The sequence below is a fragment of the Sinocyclocheilus anshuiensis genome, unplaced genomic scaffold (genome assembly GCF_001515605.1).
Source record: "Sinocyclocheilus anshuiensis isolate Anshui unplaced genomic scaffold, SAMN03320099.WGS_v1.1 scaffold1430, whole genome shotgun sequence".
In the NCBI taxonomy this organism is placed as follows: Eukaryota; Metazoa; Chordata; class Actinopteri; order Cypriniformes; family Cyprinidae; genus Sinocyclocheilus; species Sinocyclocheilus anshuiensis.
Window position 1 is genome coordinate 1,250,152 of NW_015555721.1, and position 20,401 is coordinate 1,270,552.

At 40.9% G+C, this 20,401-nt stretch overlaps 1 protein-coding gene and 1 pseudogene across 4 annotated transcripts in view; one reads left to right on the plus strand and one right to left on the minus strand.

Moving 5' to 3' along the window:
• Positions 1-18,553, plus strand: part of LOC107672454 (serine/threonine-protein kinase LMTK1-like) — a 54,538-nt pseudogene extending 35,985 nt beyond the window's left edge.
• The window catches only part of LOC107672452 (brain-specific angiogenesis inhibitor 1-associated protein 2-like), a 137,348-nt gene that overhangs the window by 11,569 nt on the left and 105,378 nt on the right, over positions 1-20,401 (minus strand). For 2 of the 4 annotated variants that reach the window (XM_016465640.1, XM_016465646.1), the window contains one exon: positions 18,978-20,340. The exons of 1 other annotated variant lie outside the window; for it this stretch is intronic. In XM_016465640.1, coding sequence (XP_016321126.1) covers positions 20,271-20,340 — 70 coding nt within the window. In that variant the 3' untranslated portion in view covers positions 18,978-20,270. Of the gene's footprint in view, positions 1-18,977; positions 20,341-20,401 lie in introns of those variants that run through there. One more of the 4 variants, XM_016465645.1, reaches the window with a different exon arrangement.

Below are 20,401 nucleotides of genomic sequence, written 5' to 3' on the forward strand. Positions count from 1 at the left end.
TTTACAACAGTGAGCGCAAGCTAGATTCAAGTGATTATTACGTTTTGAATATGGATATTTTTCTTACAAAAATGCATCGATTCGCTACAGGAGGCCTTTGTTCACCCCCCGGAGCCATGTGAGACACTTTTTTTATGGAAGGGTGCTTTTTATTTCACGTCTTTTGAACCGAAGGAATGCAACACCCGCTGAGTACAACGATAGAGCTTGAAAGATCAAAGACAATTTTTAATATAACTCCGACTGGATTCGTCTGAAAGAAGAAAATCATATACACCTAGGATGCCTCGGGGGTGAGTAAAACACAGCCTAATTTTCATTCTGAGGTGAACTAACCCTTTAACCTGATTCAGTCCCATATTAACATTTTCCCCCCAGTCTGAACAGTAATTTGAGGCATAATGTGTCTGTAACATAATTGAAAGTGCCCAATATTGTCTGTGTCCAAATACACTCATTTTGGCTCCATTGTCATATGCCATGTGATGTTTACTATGTAGAGAATAAATGAACAAGTCCATTTTGACCACATTGTTTGAACAAATGCATCCAATTTCATTACCCTCAAAATGACAGCGTGGACAGTCAGTCCTAAAGATCAGGGGACTCATTTATAAAATGTTGCGCAGAAACCATCCTAAAATTGCTTTTTCGATCATCTCTCAAATAGTAGGCCTACATGTGATTCATAAAATGAACGTACGTACAGAAAGTGCACGTACGTGTTTTTCAGACGTGAAATCTATGAATCGCAAACGATCTTGAACTTGCACGCAACTGAATGGTTTCAGCTCTCTGCCTTGTAAACGACTCCTAATTAATGTCATTAACATGTAAAAGACCACCAGTCATCATCCAAATTCTTTAATTTAGAACAGCGAGCTGCAAGAACAGCTTACATTTAAAAAAACCTGCCGTACCCGAACAAGACAAAGTGCGTACGTCTGCTCAGACCCTGACGTGATGCTAAGCACTTTTCCACGTCAAAGCCAGTTTTTACAAATATGAGCGTTGTCGTGGATTTAAAGGGGTCATATGATGCTGCTAAAAAGAACATTATTTTGACGCACACTCTAAGATCAAATCTGAACATATGCACGCTTTATAAATGAGGCCCCAGATCTGAAAAATAATTACCACTTAATTACCACCTAATAACCACTTAGGACACCTGAGAAACTGCATACCAATGCAGAAAACCTTACCAACTACATAGGAACACCCTGGCAACCGCTCAAAATGCCTGGCCACAATGGCAGTAAGTTTTACACAGGCAGACAACATTAACATGTTCTTCAGGAATGATAAAATGTACTACAGTTGATTTTGCATCAAGTCAAATCCAGTCACTCGGTGACTGACTGTGTGGAAGCTGGCGGTGGGAAAAGCCGTGCACGTCAGGTTTTCTCCCTATGACTCACGCTCTCTGTCTGCGTAGAGCATCAGGGGAGGGTGGGAGAGACAGCGGGATGCTGGCTTGAAACGCAGGCACAGATTGGACAATAGAATTTTAGGAGCCAGCCAATAGCCTCTGGACTGTTCGTCGCCCGTGGTTACGGCCATGTGATTGGTCCAGGTGTTGCAGAGCGAGAGGGTAGCACTGAGTCCCTCGTGATATTAAGAAGGGCTCGGTCATGGTTGAACCGCTCCCTTTCCGTCCTCCCCCTCTTCATCCTCCTGCGTGTTGTATTAATGCAAAGAGCCGGAAATTAACACTTGACTGAATGCAATGAAGTAAAAACCCCACATACGAATGTCCCTGGTGTTTTTTCACTCCCAAGCTACATTTACAGGTTTTCCTTGACATAAGCTTCAGTCTGGAAGAGGTTGAGCATGGAGAATCAGAGAAAGAGGGGATCACATTTATGGCCCTAAAATGCCTACTGTAGACATTTGCATTGTGCTTATTCATGTAGCTGAGACTTTTATTCAAAGCAGCTTACAGAGCGTTTAATGCAGATTTCTCAACTCTGGCCCTCAAGGTCCACTGTCCTGCGGAGTTAACCTTCATCAAACTCACCTGTCTATAATAACCTTGATTTGCTGGTTGTTTAGGGTTGAAGCTAAACTCTGCAGGACAGTAGACCTCGAGGAACCCACAATCTTGTCATTACTAGCACCATGCTCTACCAGTTGTTGAGCTATGGGAACAAATCCTATATCACTCTATGTCACTTTATATAATTGTAAATGTATACATCCCAATATAAAGTCAACATGAAATGGAAATTGTGGCCTTCAGTTCCTCCCTGTTGCGATGTGCATCTGAGTGAAATGGTTTCTCGATTAAGAAAAAATGTAGGATTTAATTTAGTCCTTTGGAAATTGATAGGACTGTTTTCTAATCACTGGGATTGCATGTAAATTCTTTAAATTAAATATTAGTAACTTTTTCAATTATGGATAAATTATTTCATAGATACTTTAATTTAGCAAGAAGTTAAGCAAAAATTATTTATATATTTAATAACCATGTGGTAATGCCAATTTGTTGTGATTTAGCCAATAAAATTTTTGTATTTTAAAGCTACCACATTTGATTAGATTAAGTTGTATTTTTATCTTGATGGACAAAAGATGATTATAAATAAATTCTGTGTATTAAATAAAGTCTGTCATCTGTTCAAAAAACAACTTCACATTATACACTTGACCTAAAAACAAAAGACAAAACAGCTAAAAGTACCATAGTTGCATCGCTAAATTTTTATTGGACAAATTTTAAGCTGTTAAAATAGCTTAGCGTTCTGCCAAACAGCACTCTTTAATAATAAATTCATGCTCATCTTGACTTGTCCACTCCATGTTCTTTATCTTTCTCTTACATGTAAATAATACATACCATCCTTCCTAATACATATAAACGATTGACACATTTCTACTTTTGCATGGTAAATACTGTCATTTAGCCAACCCTGCTTAAGTACCATGCTAGTTCTATCAGAATCAACACCATCATACATAAATCACCAAATCACAAAATTTGATGTACAGTATGTATATTTTCTCTTCCATATTGGAAGTTCACATAATAAAATTCATCTTAGCACTTTTGAAATCCCCTTATCCATTTAAGTTGGCAATTTTACTCTGTCTGAAGTCTTTTGTCGACATATTAAGTATAATTTATTTTCTAGTCAATGTGCAATCGTAGACCAGCCTGGATTTTCTCGTGCAATTGTGCTGCGTTTTAATACATTTTTAACATGGCCCAGGGCTGCTCTGGGAATGCCAGGAGTGGGACGGGAATGCACAACTCACAGATTTCACAGAAATCATATAAAAGGCCAGTTCAAGTCTGCTGAAGAAAAGAGAGATAGGTTGTGTGTCAGGAATGGGGGGGTGGGGTCAATGCTGTGACAATCCTGGCTCTGAGCGGCAGAGAATGGGCCTTGTGTCTGGGCTGGTACTGGGGTACCAGGCGTTGCTGCTCTGCGGACAAAAGCCACAATGTAACTGAGGCGGGGAGTGTGAGGGTCTGGAATGAGAAGCTTCTGGAACGCTGCAAAGGAGGAGAACAGTTTAGTGCATTAATACAGGGATGGGTCTGTGAGGCGCACACATGCACACTGTGAGACCTGCTGGTAGCGCAGGAGGAGGTGTGTGGGGGGCTCGTGTTAATGACAGAGGTCTTTCTGCTGCTCACAGTGCTTTATTTGTTTACAATTGCCTCCATAGTCTTGCTGAGACAGACAGAGGGAAGGGGGCAGAGGAGCGAGGGTTATTGTGTGCTTATGGCATTGCTTGCGTGAGCAGACGCATTTGGCATGTGCCGAGCTGCGCTGCGGACATACGTCCATATCCTGGTGGGACACTTGGCACTTAAAACACCGATCTCAGCAGGAGCCGCTAGGTTTACCGCAGCTTCAAGTTGAGTTGGCTCCAGCTGTGAGTTCCAGCCAGGTGCATTATGGGAATGTTGTGGGACGCAGTATCTCAGCGTGAGGAGATTCGCTCTGTTTCTAGGAAGGGAGACAGACAGGGCTGCTTTCTCAGCTGTCCGAGGGCTTGGAGGGTTAAACCCCTGGTGTGTGAATGGAGACATGGAGAACCGGAGAAGAACGGCACCTTCATTCCACTGCGTCATTGGACCTTCATCCTACGGTTTCTTGCCAGACAAAGAAAGCCGCTCTTCGTCTGTATATTCAACATCCGAGCTTTTCTGCTGAATTATGATGGTTCGAGGTGGGACCAGAGTGTCTAAAGTTTTATGTCAACTTTCTTTCATTTTAAATCCTTAATGAGGTAGTTTGAGATAACCATGGTTCTTGTGGGTGTGCCTCCCTGGATATTGCTCACTCTTTCTTGATGTTTGCCCACTTTCAAACCACGCATTGTGCATTCAGTTCATCCATTTGTACGCCAAGTCTGAATGTATGTTTTCTCTCTGTTTCCCTCAGTTCAGCTGCTGAAGTCTACAGATCTCGGACGCCACAGCCTCCTCTACATCAAAGAAATGGGACAGGGCTGGTTTGGCAAGGTGAGGCCTTTTATAACTCAAACAATACCGTAATGTGGCGCTGAGAAAATAGCAGTGTTTTTTGAGTACCCTACTCTTTGGGTTGATATTGTACACAGTACAGTGTACGCAAAATGTTGTCGTAATCTCATTATGAGCTACCGTTAAGCAAACAGTTAACAGATAAATTGCACATCAAGTGTTCACTCTCTTTAATTCGGTGCTGCTAGTTTCACAGGTGGCAGGTGTGAGCCATGTTAATGTGCGGTTTGGGCTGGCTTTCAGGTTTTGCTGGGGGAGGTGAATGCTGGACTCAGTACCACACAGGTGGTGGTTAAGGAGCTAAAGGCCAGTGCCAGTGTACAGGAGCAGATGCAGTTCCTGGAAGAGGTCCAGCCTTACCGGTACACACCTTTCCTCTTATCCCATTTTTTTTTTACTCATCTTATGCCGTATGCTAAAACATATGGCATTTTTTGTCAGTACATCTAATTTGGAGGCACAAACTGAAGCAACATTAACGATAGCTCTTATTTGGAATGTGTAACTAAACGGTTTCTCATATGAGCAGTGTTTTGATGTCTTGAGTGTGTGAATCCCACAGGGTGCTCCAGCATCCAGCCCTCCTGCAGTGTCTGTCCCAGTGTTCAGAAGTCACACCCTTCCTGCTGGTTATGGAGCACTGCTCCCTGGTAAGCCACTGAGCACCAGCCACTTCACTCACCGTTTTCAGTACATACTCTTGAGTTGGTCTAATGACCCTGTAAAGTCTATACTAGCAGTCAGCAATCTTCTTGACATGAAGCGAGTGCCATTTTTACACTATATCCATTATTACACAATGTATTGAAGTAGCATCCCTTTTATTTACTAAGTATAGTTTTGAGAACAAGAAACTACAAACCGCATGAGTTTTTGAGTCCAAGTGGCTGTGGTGTGGTTTTCAGTTGACCCTTTTTTAAGCCACGCCTTCAAAATGTTGACCAATCTGAGTTTAGCAACTCTTACCATAGAGTATAATCAGACTTTTGTTCTTTTCTCATGTAAGTCTATGGAGAATCTGTGGCTTTGGGTAGTTTTTAAATCCAAAATATTACAAAATTAAAGTTAAAACTTTGTTGCCAGGTCACCTTCAGTATAATAGTGACATAAGGAACACAGAGAGAATGCATGTAGTATTTTAACACTTTCATGCTGTGTATTAGACGGTCACCCTCATTCACAAATGAACACGCAACATCTATAAGAACATCTACATTTTCTCCAAGTAATGTTAATACCGTTCCTACAATGTAATCTTATTTATTGTTTAATATGTACTATAAGTAATGATAACTAAAGATTTCACAGTACCATAAGGAGGATGTCGTCATAACATTAAAAACAGCTAATCAAATTAGGTTTTTTTTAGATTGTGGTGTGTCTTGATTCTGATTTCACAGTTTTAGTAGTTTAATCACTATATGGCATCATTCAACAATGTAATTAAGAAAAACAGCATTGCTTTGTTTCATTCCAAGACAGAAAAGAATAACATTCCCTCCATTTTTACTAATTTAGGAGCACATTTAACTGAAAAACATTTTTGTAAAGCTGGTCTGAGCATCCAAGGGGGATGGAGCTTAGCATAGTGTTAATTATACAGCTTAATGCTCCCTCTGCTGGTCATATTAGAAATTGTGCATTTGCACAGTTACAAACTGATACAGTGGTACCAGAATTACAGTTGCTCACTATAACACAAATTAGCATTCTTGTGCTGTTCTTAAGAATGCTGTTTACTTTATACAGGGAGATGTTAAAGGATACCTCCTTAGCTGTCGGGCAGCAGACTCAATGACCCCTGACCCTTTGATCCTTCAGCGGATGGCATGCGAGATTGCTTCTGGTCTTCTGTACCTTCACAAACACAATTACATTCACAGGTGAGGATCCACTAACCTTTGGCCTTTTCCCCGCATATTGATTCTCTCTGTTATTTTTCACCCCGCCGCTCACTGGACGTCCAGCTCTGGTGTCTCCTGGCAACAATATCCTGGTGCTGCCCGAGTACATGTCACAGACTCCAGCATCAGTGATTTTGTTGCTGGGGGAAAACCCCTTGCTCAACACACATCATCAATTATTTGTAAGTCACCCATGAAGAAAATGTGAGGTGACACTGCAGACTTCCTTTGTCATGAAAGTTTGCCAATGACAGGAACTATAAATGATGCAAACATTGCTCCACTCTGTCCTGTTCTCAGTGACCTGGCCCTAAGGAACTGCCTGTTGACCTCAGAGCTGGCAGTCAAAATTGGAAACTATGGCCTCAGCCACAGCAAATACAAGGTGAGTCTATGAAGGCTTTTATGTTAGCAGCCATGCTGATGCTATTATTTTGATGTTGTCTCAGTATTTCTTTTTACTGATTATCAGTGCATCCTTTCCCTTTGTTAGGATGACTATTATGTGACAGCAGATCAAATATGGGTTCCTCTACGCTGGATTGCCCCAGAACTTATTGATGAAGTCCATGGCAATCTCTTAGTAGTGGACCAAACCAAGACCAGCAATGTCTGGTGAGAAATAATTCAGAGAAAAACACTATGGAAGAGGTTCTCAACCTTTGTATTAAATTGCAATCTTTATTGTATTACAATTTTTTGCACAATTTTTACAGGAGGATAAACCTATATATAAAATATGCCATGATATGTACGCTAAAACAACCTGAGCGCAAAGATGAACTCAGTATTACAATCAGGATGTTGCAAATTTTGCAAATGGTGAATGCAGAACTAGCATGCAGAACTTATTCAAGAGGAGATACACATGCTTTCAAGGATAATGCTGTGCTTTGACAAGCTTTAGCACAAAACACAAGCTCAGCACCTTTCAAAAAGGTAACATTTATAATAAAAAATTGCAGCGTACAATCAACAAAAAAGCTTGAGAACCTCTGCCCTGTGACATACTATAGGCTATATGGAGAAAATGAAGCTCCAGACTTTTTGCACTTTAAATAAATTTCAGACCAACAGACGTTTTGCTGTGTCTTATGTTTCTGTGTTCTAATTTTTTTTTTTTTTTTGCTCTTGAACTGGGTAACCAGCCTTACAGGCACTATTCTGATAGGCAGGTTTTAACATATGCTGTAAAGGAACAGCAGCTCAAACTGCCAAAGCCCCTGCTGAAAGTGCCTCTGTGTGAACGCTGGTGAGTCGTCTCACAAGTCCAAATCATCATTATGAGCCACCCATCCTCTTCTGCCCATCGCAATCACCACATCCAAACCAATCAGTGTTCCCCTCCAGAGACACACCCACCAATCACTTTTCTTTTAAATACATGTAAAGCAATCAATATCTTCCAACCACAGGTGCCTCCACCAGTCACTGCCATTTCCTCTGGCAGGACCAACAAATCAATACTCCTCAAATCCAGTGTGGTCAATCGTTAATTTCCCCGTCTGTAAGGCCATCAATCATACATTTATCCAGTTCTGGAAGCACACAGTCATTAATTTTACCCCCACACACTCCAATCATTGTCCATTTAATCAAGAGCAGTCATGCGTACAAGTATACCACTCCATTCCCCACAGGATACTAAACAATCAGTGACCCTACTTTAAGACTGCAAGGCTACTATCATGCTAAACTGTCCATATTTCAAAACATCACAGATGGGTTTCTGGCTATCATCCATACTAGCATCCATTTTTAAGTACTCATATAACAATAAGATAATAGAGCATTGATAATAGAGCAGGGGCCTCCAACTTCCCTGTTGAAAAAAAACAGCATATGCTGGTTAGGTATGTTATGAAGCATGGCTGCTGATTTGAGCTGGTCCTTAGCTGGTCATGAGCTGGTTTAAGCTGGTCCTTAGCTGGTCATGAGCTGGTTTAAGATGGTCATGTGCTGGTACTAAGCTGGTCCTGAGCAGGAGCTAGCTGCTTAGGAACAGCTTAGGACCAGCACATGACTAGCTAAGGACCAGCTTAAACCAGCTCATGACCAGCTAAAGACCAGCTTAAACCAGTAGCCATGCTTCAAAACATAACTAACCAGCATATGCTGTTTTTTTCAACAGGGCTTGCTCCTGTAGAGCTACTGTCCTTTTCCAACCCTGTCATTTCCAACCCTGCTCCAATACACCTGCCTGCAATTATCATGTAACCCTGAACACCTTTATTAGCTGGTTCAGGTGTGGATGGAGCTGAAATCTACAGGATGGTAGCTCTCCAGGAGCAGGGTTGGAGACCCCGCTAATAAAGCATTAGCAAATTATACTAAAACATAGTTTTTGTCCTTATTCTATTCTAATCCTTTACAGTCAACCAGTGGTGTTTCTCATCAATTTTAGTTTGTAGTCTAAAATATTTGCTTTTCTGTTGTGTGTGTGAGCAGGTATGAAGTAATGCAGTTCTGTTGGCTGCAACCTGAGCAGAGGCCTGTTGTGGAGGAAGTCCATCTCCTGCTAAGCTACCTGTGTGCTAAGGGTGCAACTGAGGCTGAGGAGGACTTTGAGAAGCGCTGGAACTCTCTCAGGCCAAGTCTGGGCTCCAGCAGCTCTCACAGGACACCTGCACCTGAAGTAGCCTCTTCTACTTCTTCTTCATTTCCTCTACTTGAACACTTCTCTTTGGCAGACAGCTTCCAATCTGAGAATGGGGATGATATGTTGACAGTAACTGAGACCAGCCAGGGGCTCAACTTTGAGTATAAATGGGAGCAGGCACGAGCTGAGCAGCCCTACTGCTCCTCTTCAGCTAGTGGACCACTGGGAAAGAATAATCCCCATTACCAGGATGTGTATTACCCTCTTAGCAATTCCACGGGTAGCTGCAAGGGTGAGAGCCTCCCTCTTGGGGTTTCTCCATCCTACTATGAGTCAGACCATCCAGGTGTGGTTCCAGTGCTAAGTGCACACAGCCCCTCAGTAAGTAGTGAGTACTACATCCGCATCGAGGAGCCAGTTGAGTGCAACATCAACTTAGAAGACACCAATCTTGATTACAGCCCAATACTTGAAGCCAGCAACAGTAGCTTGTCCACTACAGGCAGAAGGAGCCCCATTGGGTCTCAGCCAAACACCTACTGGTCAGCAGCTAAAGAACCCAACAGTAATGATTATGATTCAGATAGTAGCCTAAACATGGAGCCACTCCAAAGAAGAGTTCCAAGCTCGGTAGAGATAAACCAGTCAGAAGTTTATTTTTCTTCCAATGACAGGCACAATTTACAGTGTGAACAGTCACCTCAAGCAGGGCCAGTGGTTAATTTGATAAGAGGGCATGGTTCAGACTCTTATCAGCAGAGAAGAGGGTCGGGAAGCCTCTGCCATAGACTGGAGGTGGTAAAGGAAAGCCCACTTGGAGTTTCAGTCTCTCTTAGTAGTCCCAGCTTGGCACATTGTGACCCATACCTTGAGTCTAACCAGAGAACTGTAGAAAGAAGTATGGCCAATAAGGCCTATTATGACATGATGGGCCCCTTAGAAAAGAGCATGCCCAGACCCCACTACATGAGCATTGATATTGATGCCGGTGATGGCCTTCTTTTGGGCAGGGGGAGTGCTGATTCAGAAGATGATGAAGATCTGTTTTCTCAGAACATGTTAACTAATTGGAACTCCAACCACTCAGCAAACAACAACAGTTTAAGCGATCATACACAAGCTGTGGGTTTTCGAGATGCATACCTTGATTTACGTCACCCGACACCCTCTTCTCAAGTCGGGAATTTGAAATCAAGAGCGTTGAAGACAAGCAACAGTTGCACATATTATTCCATCGATTCTCTCAAAGACTCATACATGGAAGCCACGGAGAGTATGCCCACCGCTAGTAAACCTCATGCTGACTCAGAGGGTGGTGAATACCTACATTTAAGCCCTGAAAGTACTCAGGATGTTGAATCATCTTCCAAATGTCATTCTGTCACAGAAAGTCAGCCTATTCATACACTGCAGAAGAACATTGCTCATAAACATATCAAAAACAATACATCAGACTTTCATGTAGGAGGTTGCTGCAGAATGAATCCATCAACTCTTCCATCAGAGCTGGTAGTGACTAAAGAAAACGTGTTGCTTGAGACAAGGATATCCCCTGCACAAAAACTGAAACTTGGGACAGACGGTTCTGCTGGAGTTTGTGTAAAAATGGTGTCATGCCCTATCGATCTATCTAAGACTGTCTCAGAGTGTAGCCATTTGACAGACTGCAGAATGGTGCCCGACAACTCCAGTATCAGTCTAGTGGAAATTAATGACTGCAGCAATGACTGCATGGACACCCCCTCTGGAGTATTAGCAGATTATACCTTGGACTATGCAGAGGTGGGCAATATTGACCTAACTCATAGAACACTGCAGAGAGAGACTGGGTCCAGACACTGCGAGGACACAATTAATCTTGCCTCTAGCAGCAGTCCATGTGAGGCTTTCAGCCCTGATAGTTACCACACGTCCATTCAGCCAAAATCCTTAGACAGTGGCTATGACACAGAGAATAATGAATCCCCAGAGTTTATCTTGAAAGACCTTGAAGGGAATCCAGCCCTTAGCACTAGTGTAGAATCAGACGAGTGTGACATGTTGCTCCAGATGGATCTAGATGAAGATGTCAATGTAATGCTCCTGCATCCATCCAGCAGTCATCTACCGCTGATCAGCCTTGGTGAGAGGAATCAGTACAGAGACTCTGCTTATTTTTCTGACTATGACATGGAGAATGACAAGAGCCCCAGTGAAGGGGTCCACATGTTCTTCAATCGCCAAGATGAGGATGATGCCTTTGACCTCAAAGCAGAAAAGGAGGGCTCAGAAAAGACATTTGGGAGAGAAGGACGTAGCATGGAGAGTGAGAAAGGAAATGACATATCTGTGCCAAAGGACAACAGTGCTGCCCTTAATGATAAACAATTGTGTCTTAAAAAGACAAACCCAAATTTCTGTCCATCACCTGCATCGGTTCCAATGATATCGATGCTTTCGCCCTTTCCTCCAGAGATGGGGGGTTGCTTGACCAAGGAGTCAACTCCAGATGATGGTATTGGGCTGGAATCTGATCACTCTGGAGAGGAACCAAACTCTGAATGCTACTCTTCAGCAGTGTCTGAAGGCTCTTCCTCAACACAGGAGGCCTCAGGTGTGGAGGAGCAGGTTAACGGAGACACCAGAGAATTTTCCTCAGCAGAGTCACTAGGCTCAGACTCTACCATAGTAGACTTCAGTGGGGAGATAATCCAAGCAGAGGAGCAAGAGGCCTGTAACAAAGTGGACAATCCGGAGCTTCCAAGGGAAGGAAACAACGAGGAAATGGAAGATTCAGTGGAGGAAGGTGGCATAGGTTCAGCACTTTCAAAACCAAAGCGTGATGAATCCTTGGAGAATATTCTTCCAGCCTTGCCAGAAGACCTAGATGTTCCAGCTCCACTGGGGAATGGAGAGGAGGCGGATGAGGAGGATTCAGAGGATAGTGATGAGTCTGATGAAGAACTTTGTAGCTACAGCATACAGGAGCAGAGTGATGAGAGCGATGAAGAGTTCCCTGTGGTGCCTGTCGTTGTGAGCGATCGTAGCAGTGCACGGCATCTACGCGGCCTCCTCAAAATGCCCTCCTTACTTACACAGTCCTTCTGCGATGAGCTGGAGAGCAAGAAAAAAGCGGTGTCATTCTTTGATGATGTCACTGTGTTTCTGTTTGATCAGGTTTGTAGAATTATCTCTTGTAGTATTGAGGTAGTGCGTCAAGAAGCATGTTATTTTCATTTCAGAAAAATACATTGATTTGTGCAGTGCTAATATGACTCACAGCCTGTGTCTCGCTGTGTATCGATTCAGGAGAGCCCCACAGGTGAGCTTGGGGACTACTGTTTTCCTGTGGATGAAGAACCCAATAGCCAGGCTTCAGAGGTGGAGCTGCCACAACCCCAGGATAGGGTCACTACCACTGAGGAATCACCAGGAAGGAATGTCTCAGAAGAAAGTAAGTGTTCAATAACAATTCCTGGGTATTTCCTCTCGTTTAGTGATATTTCACAAGCCTCTCACCCTAAACAGGTGGGGCATTTCAGTGGCAAGATGATTTTCCATTGATTCAAAGCCCTTCAACATCAGAACCTAGCTCTGAAGAGATCGCTACACCACCCAACTCTCCCGTCAAGTCTCCAGATGAAAAACCAGCACCACCGCTTTCCCGATTTAGTGTCTCTCGTTTTTCCATTACGCATGTGTCTGACTCTGACATGGACTCCATTGGAGGTCAGTTCTGCTAACATAGGCTACGTTCACACTAGGGATGCACCGATACTGAGCTCCTGTACTCGTACTCGTTAAAATGCCCCGATACCAAACGCCGATACCACACAGCATGTGTTAAGTGCCATATTCAGACAATGAAACACCAACAACAGAACAACAGACAGCAGAATGCAGTTATTAGAGATTAAGGATGTCTACGAAGTATATGTATGCAATGAATATAATGTTAAACATTCAGTATTGACTGTATAGCTGATGTGCGCAAGCTGATAAGCAAAGCACGCTGAGTGGATTGAGCGCGCGGCGGCGCAGATGCGCGAGCTTGTCGAGTGAATATACCTTTCTCACAGACATTACTGGAAAGCTTGTAGTTCGGTCGGATACGTCAAAAACAAGTAAGTAAAACAATGCACAAGTTACTTAACGGTAGGGGGGGAGAGAGAGAGAGAGAGAGAGAGAGAGAGCAATTCTGTTGTGTGATCTTAGATGTTCACTCACTTAGCACACGCATCATTTGGATTAAAACTAAATCGTAAAAATAAGACCATTTGTAGGGGCATTCACTATAAACATAATTTATTTTTAACCTTAGGCATACACGACTTTCTGGCGAAAGTGAATCTAGCAGCCTGTGTGAAATGTGCTAGGCTGCACTACTTGCTCCTCTCATTCTGCACCAGTACAGATACGTGCACTCATTATAAATCTCCCAACTGTGATATTTTCAGAAATAGAAGTCGCGTTTTTTTTCATCTAAAACGTGCTGCGTTATATTTTCCAAAGCCACTCATATAATGCAGAAACACTCATGATACAAATTTGGGACCAAAAATTCTTCAGACCGAGTCTGGGAAAAAACATTGAAGTTCAGGTTTGCATGAAGCTGGGTGACAGCATGCCCAGGAGACTACAGGCTGTCATTAAGGCTAAGCGTTGCCCGACTAAGTTTTGATAGTTGTGTAAATACTGTCATACTAACAGCTGTCTAATTTTTGGTTGATTGTAATCTATTACATACCTTTCTTTCAAAGTTATCTAACATTATCAAGCTGAATTTGTTCTGACACAGTTTAACTCTGAGTTCTTGTTATATTGTATTACCATTTTCTAAACTATAGCGAATAAACTGTGATAATGTGAGAAATGTTGAAGGTGTCTGAATAAATGTTGGTTTGACTATCTATTTGATAAATGAAGTTAACCAACTAACATTATACATGCTCTTTTGGTTTCTGTACCCAATATTTAAAAAATTTACAAATGCAATAAAAATATTGGTATCGGTACTCGGTATCGGCAAGTACCAAAAATAAAAGTATCGTATCGGGCGAGTACTGGTAAAAGTGGTATCGGTGCATCCCTAGTTCACACTGCAGGCAAATGCGACCCAAATCTGATTTTTTGCTCACATGTGACTCAGATCTGTTTTTGGCGTGACAGTGTAAACAGCACAAACCACATGGAATCTGATCTTTTCGATTCCGATTTGTGCCACTTCCTTATGTGGTACTAAATCAGATACAGGTCAGACGTTTTGCAATGCGATCGCAGTGTGAACAGTCATGTCGGAATTCATGCGACTTTTACGTCACTCTAGATTAGGGTTGGGTACCGAAACCCGGTACCAATATGGCACCTGTACCTATGTAACCGGTATGTACTAGAACAGAATCAGAATGCAGATTTCGGTGCCTCATTTCGGTGCCATGCCTGAGCGATCGATTGAAATATTTGTTCTCTGGTTCTCCTAAACGGATGTAAGCAGCATCATCACCGGCACCGCACGTGAAAAATAATTTCCCGACTGAGAAAATGCACGTGAACTCAAGTCGGAAAGCTCTAATAATACAAATCCAACAAATCTTTGTAGTAACGCGAGTGTCCATGTTGTTTTCACATTCCAACTTAAAAGCACTGCACAACTCTGCAAATGAGAGCATCCGAGGAGCGCGTGAATGCAGCAATTACACTTGCTCTGATGGCAGCAGGTAGATACCGTTAACTAAGCTAAACATGCTTAAATTAAAATGTCTAAAGCTAAACTTTCCTTGTATTCACATTTCTAAACTTGTTGTCCAACAAAAGAGAACATTATAACCTTTTTACTCCACAACACCAGTCAAATGCTTCCTTTTGTGATCTGATGAGGCTTCTTGTCACAGAATGAGGCAGAAAATATGTTCCATAGGCTACTTTAAAAAGAATACATAAATTAGCAATGGATTATAAATATACTTAATTATGAAAATACCAGAGATGGCTTGAATAACACAGATAAACTATATTGTCGCAGTCGAGTGTTTATTGTCTTTGTTTTATAATTCAAAACGTTTATATGTTCTGATTACTCAGTTACCACTATTATAGCGATGTCTTTGTCCATATAAGGGATTTCCTGGTGGGTCATGTGTTCCACTAATTCTGTGACTGGATATGTGGATTTTCTGTGCGAGGGCGCCCACTGGCGTCCAGTATGAATGAAACAGACATCATGTGTTCATAGTGCTAATGACCAATCTATCATTTTTTTGGGAATTTTTATGTTTATTTTTGTTATAAGTATCGGTTCAGGCACCATTTAGGCACCGGAACCATTTTAAAAGTATCGATTTGGCACCGGTATCGAAAAAACACAAACGATACCCAACCCTACTCTAGATCAACATTCGTCATAATTCCGTGCTGATGGGAGACACTTCAAAGATTTTACATACCTAAAGTTATCAAGACAATTGCGAAAGGTAATCAGTGGAAGTTTGATGTGTCAGAACTCATAAGTATTACAATGACAACTCTATACAAGCAACGTATCATAAAAGTTTCAAAACTCTGCTCTCTTTTGTCACATCCTTGTCTTTATTTTTCATATTGCCTGCACAAAATTTCGGTGGCTTTTGCAGCAGATCGCACTATAAATAAAACGCATAATTGCTTGCTTTATGTCCTCCGTGTTTACCTTCGTATAAGTGTGCTGTGCAAGTGTTGGCAAACACACTACATTTTCCCTGCGGAATTAGGTTACCTTTTCCACTGTTGCCCAGCGGCAACAGTGGAAAAACAACAGTGGTTGTTTGGACTAGTTTTGAGAAGCAATTGGGCGGATTTTGTTGTGAAAATGTGTAAACCCTGTTCGCATTGTTCTTTTGCTCATGCAGGTCAGTTCAGAACAATGATCTGTTCACACTGGAAATCTGATATTGGCCACATTTAAAACAACAATGTGAATAGCTATACAAAAAAATCGGATCTGAGCAAAAATCGGAATTGAGCACTAAGGCTTTCAGTGTGAGCCTTAAAGACATGGTTGATACAACATTAGGTGCTTTATCTAATGCTTTTACATTTGAGTTTGTTGCTGTATGCAGGGTTGACATTGAAAAGTTAACTAGCTTTCTCTTTTTGTCACACAGGTAACAGTGAGAATGGGACCCAGGAGTGAAGGGGTCATTACCCATTTAATTGAAGAGGTGTTTAGAACCCATATGGTTTGATTTGGTCTCATCAGACTGTGGGCTCTCCTGTATCGCTATATATTTTTGTTCTTTTAAATGTGCTGGACAAAAGGGTCCTGTCAACCTGATATGCTGTTTGGACACAGTGCCTCATATTGTAGTGGATTAGCCAGCCCTTCCCTTGTGTTCCTAGACAGATGGTGGTTGAGTGACCATTTTTTGAGGACAACAATTATAAAAACAGAAGGAAAGATCTGTATAAAAACATATTTATTATCTATGTATTAGAACATAAGGTAAGAAGATTATAACTTATTTGCACAATTCAGTATCAGTATCATGCTGAAATCATTTTTTTTTTACATATAACTTGTAGGAAACAATATAGATACAAGGCTGCTCTCCTCATTTGCTTGTCATGCCTCATATTGTCAATATGTGGTTTAGAGTCTGAAAGATCTGTCATAGTGCTTTACATTTTTCAGGTTGACCCAATGAGCTGCATAAAAATAGAGTTACAAGATGTTCTGCCCTCATAAAAGAAAGACCCACATTTATTATTGAGGGTGCAACAAATTATAAACATTGAGCCCCTCACTACAAGCTGCTCAAATGTGATGTTTTCTATATTTGACCACTTTTAACTAAACTTTAGCTCAGGGGTGTTGGGTATGATACAAAAGTAGATATATTAACAATATAAACCATCACACTTAAACATCCTCATACAGTCTTAAACAGTGTTTTGCTTTATTTTTAATGCCGAAGAACTTTCATACAACAACTACCTGCACTTTCATTAATGACTTAAGTTATCTTTATACATCTCTTACCACATAATCATCACAATCAAGATCTAATTTATATCTTATTAAAAATCACTAACTCTTAACACTTCTTCTCTGGTTAGATCTTTAAATCCCTAGATCAAACTATCCAAAATATTTTATGGATGACAGTGATATATTACAGTACTTGTTTGTGCTGAGAAGCAATGACAGTATTGCAGGAGAACAGATAATAGACCAGCTATTTTTGCTTCAACTATTATGGTAGCATGCATATATACGATAGCTCACATATGGGCCATTCCTGTTATGCAGCAATTCAAACTTTCAGAAATATAAGGCACTTAAACACTTTTAAAAAAGCTCATGTGCTACATACTGTGTGCTCTGAGGTCAGTAACTTTATGTGAGAAATATAAGAATTTAAGTTATTTAAAAAGATACATCCAAACTTTGGCATGGCACAGTCATAATGCTTTTTGACTGCAACTTTTGAATGTTTACATGAGTGCAAGGTTTCACTGTTATGTTTATAATTATCAAGCGATTATAATAACAAATTTAAATTTCAGTCTGTTCTTCACATAAAGCTACTGTATGACTTCGGATGAATTAAATAAGCTACATTTATGATACATCTATGGTGCTTTGCCATATTTGAAGCTGTAGCTCAGACATTCAGTTCTTTGTGTTCCAAAACTTGAATTTAATATATCATCCCGTATATGATAGGGGCATGAAAATAAGAGGAAGTATAAGAGGAATGACCCTGGTGGTACTGATGGTGATAAGTTTATTGGTGCTTGTCAGGATCAGAACTTTAGCAAGTCCATCACAGCAATCAGCCTCGGGCATGAATAACTTTTGCTTTGAATCCGATAGCTACAGGAACTGATTTCAGGATAAACCAGCGGGTTATCAAAGTCACAGGTGTATACTTCACAATTGTGGTACTCAAAGACACATAAAAAAGTTAAAGAGAAGAGTGACCATCTCGTCTATGAACAAAATGTGTTACAAACAATAACGGCAGCTCCTGCAGATCTGATCCTCCGTCTGTGATGATGCCTCGTCTCAGAAGTGTTATTTTTGTTAAATCCAATAACAAATAGATGTTCAAAAATATACTACAAAACAATTCAGATGGTCCAGACGGCATGTGGGCCTCATGTGTTTCTACAAGTTTCTCTCAATATATTTTGTCTTTTGTCCCTATATGATCTGAGGTGTAACACCGAGAAAAGTTATGACCTGTTTCACACCATGATCTGTTTAAATGTAACGTACAGCTGTACCTGTCATGCTCTGCCTTGAATCACTGGAGCCCATACACATTTGTGCCAATGCTGTAAGTCACAATCACTTCACTTGTACCCTCGCTTTCTCGCTGTACGCCTTTCAAGAGTTTTATACTGTGCTAACCTTGCGGCAGTAGGTACTTTTTCTCATTTTCTCTTTCGCTTCATTCGACTGGTTGTGGTTGCCAAAGAAAGGTCAAAGGAAAGTGAACGGAATGTTGAATGTAGCGTTGAGGGTCTGTTGTTACTGCCTCATAGCTGTCGAACCGTATGTCCTCACGACTCATGTCTACTGTACTATTCTAAAAATAAACCAAACTATAGTTTGTCCTTGTGCCCGTGACAGTTATTAAAGACTCCTCATATATATATATATATATATATATATATTTATTAGGGGTGTAACGGTACGCTACTTCCATTTGGAATTTGCCCGTGAACCGTTTGGTACACTATACGTGTATGTATGTATGTATGTATGTATGTGTATGTGTATGTGTATATATATATATATATATATATATATATATGCGCTTAATCTGAGACCACTAGTGAAAATGCTTGTTTTGCATTTTTCTAGTTTGTGAGAAACTTGTTGATGTTCTCCAGCATGTTTTGAGATGATCCAAAGAACAGCTTGAGGTTAAATGGAAGAAAATAACATAATTTCTAGGCTAAAACACGAGATCTCAGCCATTTGAACCTATATAATCTGAAAGTGCTGCAGTTTACATTTGCTTTTTTATTTCAGAAAAGACAAGAATGTTCACATACATTTGCAGTTCTCCATAACGAATAAACAGAAAAGCCAAAAACAAAAATAAAATGTAAAATTGGTTTTAAAGCTGAAAAGACACAAAATCTTCCGTTCCATTGAAGAATCACACAACGATCCCACCTTTCTCACACTATCCACAGTAGATGCCCTAATATATAAAACATGCAATTCATAGCAGTATCTAAACTAGCTGATATTGTATTTTCCATAACATTTCGAAAATCAGTGCTTATATATACTGCTCTAGTAATTTTCAGTCCCTCAAGCAGAAACAAACCAAAAGATATATTTACAGAACCTGCAATTTAATATTTTCACTATTATTCAGCAAGTCTATTTTTGATATTTAATAAGCAGTATTGCTCAGTATGTGGAAAAGCAAAAGCAGCAGGTGAAGACAAATAAACCCCTTTATATATCTATAACAGTCATTGGAATTTCTAGGAAAAGAACAAAAAAAGTACAGTAGAAGCAAATAATAGTACAAAAATCAAATGGAACAACAAAATATCACAAAGCAATTCCCTTTACTTACACCAGTGGAGTTACAGATATTCAGAACCGCATTGAGCACAAAACAGCAGGAAAAGGCACAGTTCCTGTGTCGGTGCCACTTGCATGAAAAATTGCACTATATATTGCATCTAATATACTGTACAGATCTCTGCAAAGACAGAGAATTCACAGAGGCATGACTAGAACTTTAGCAAAGCACAGTGGTCTGTTTAATACGGAGCGACCACAGCATCAAGATCCCTGCGAAGAGGTTTCATCAGCTTTCTGAAATGAGTGATAGAGGCATGTGCCACAAAACATACATAACTGACAGAAAAATAAAGGCTTCCCTATAGAACTGCATTTCTAGAAATAATATCTACCAAATTACTCACTTTTTTACATTTTCACATTCATTAAAATAAAAGATCTCATGTTTAAACAATCAGGCTTACACTTTCCCTCCAAAAAAAAAAAAAAGCACACTCATTTCGGTTGTGCCTGATTTGTTAACGAAGAAAACCATTTAGAAAAGCTGTTAACTTGTGAAATACGTGAATCGGTGGATACAAATACCATTAATTATATAGCTACAGAGATATAGCTATCATTATTCTAATCCTTTAAGAACACAACCAGCTCTATCCTCCGTGCCCTGTGGGTAAATGCATGTGCTCTGCCTCCGCATGCTGTTGACACAGACAGAACAGGAGAGGGCGACAGTGCACAGGCCACTGCAAGGCCCCTCTAGTAGTAGAGAGGAGCGGATCGGTCGTCCATGATGCTTTGCCTGAGGTAGACCTCCAGGGAACGGTCACTAGATGGAGAGGGGGTGGAGAACAAACACGGTCAGTACGCCCACAACACGGCCCGCGCTA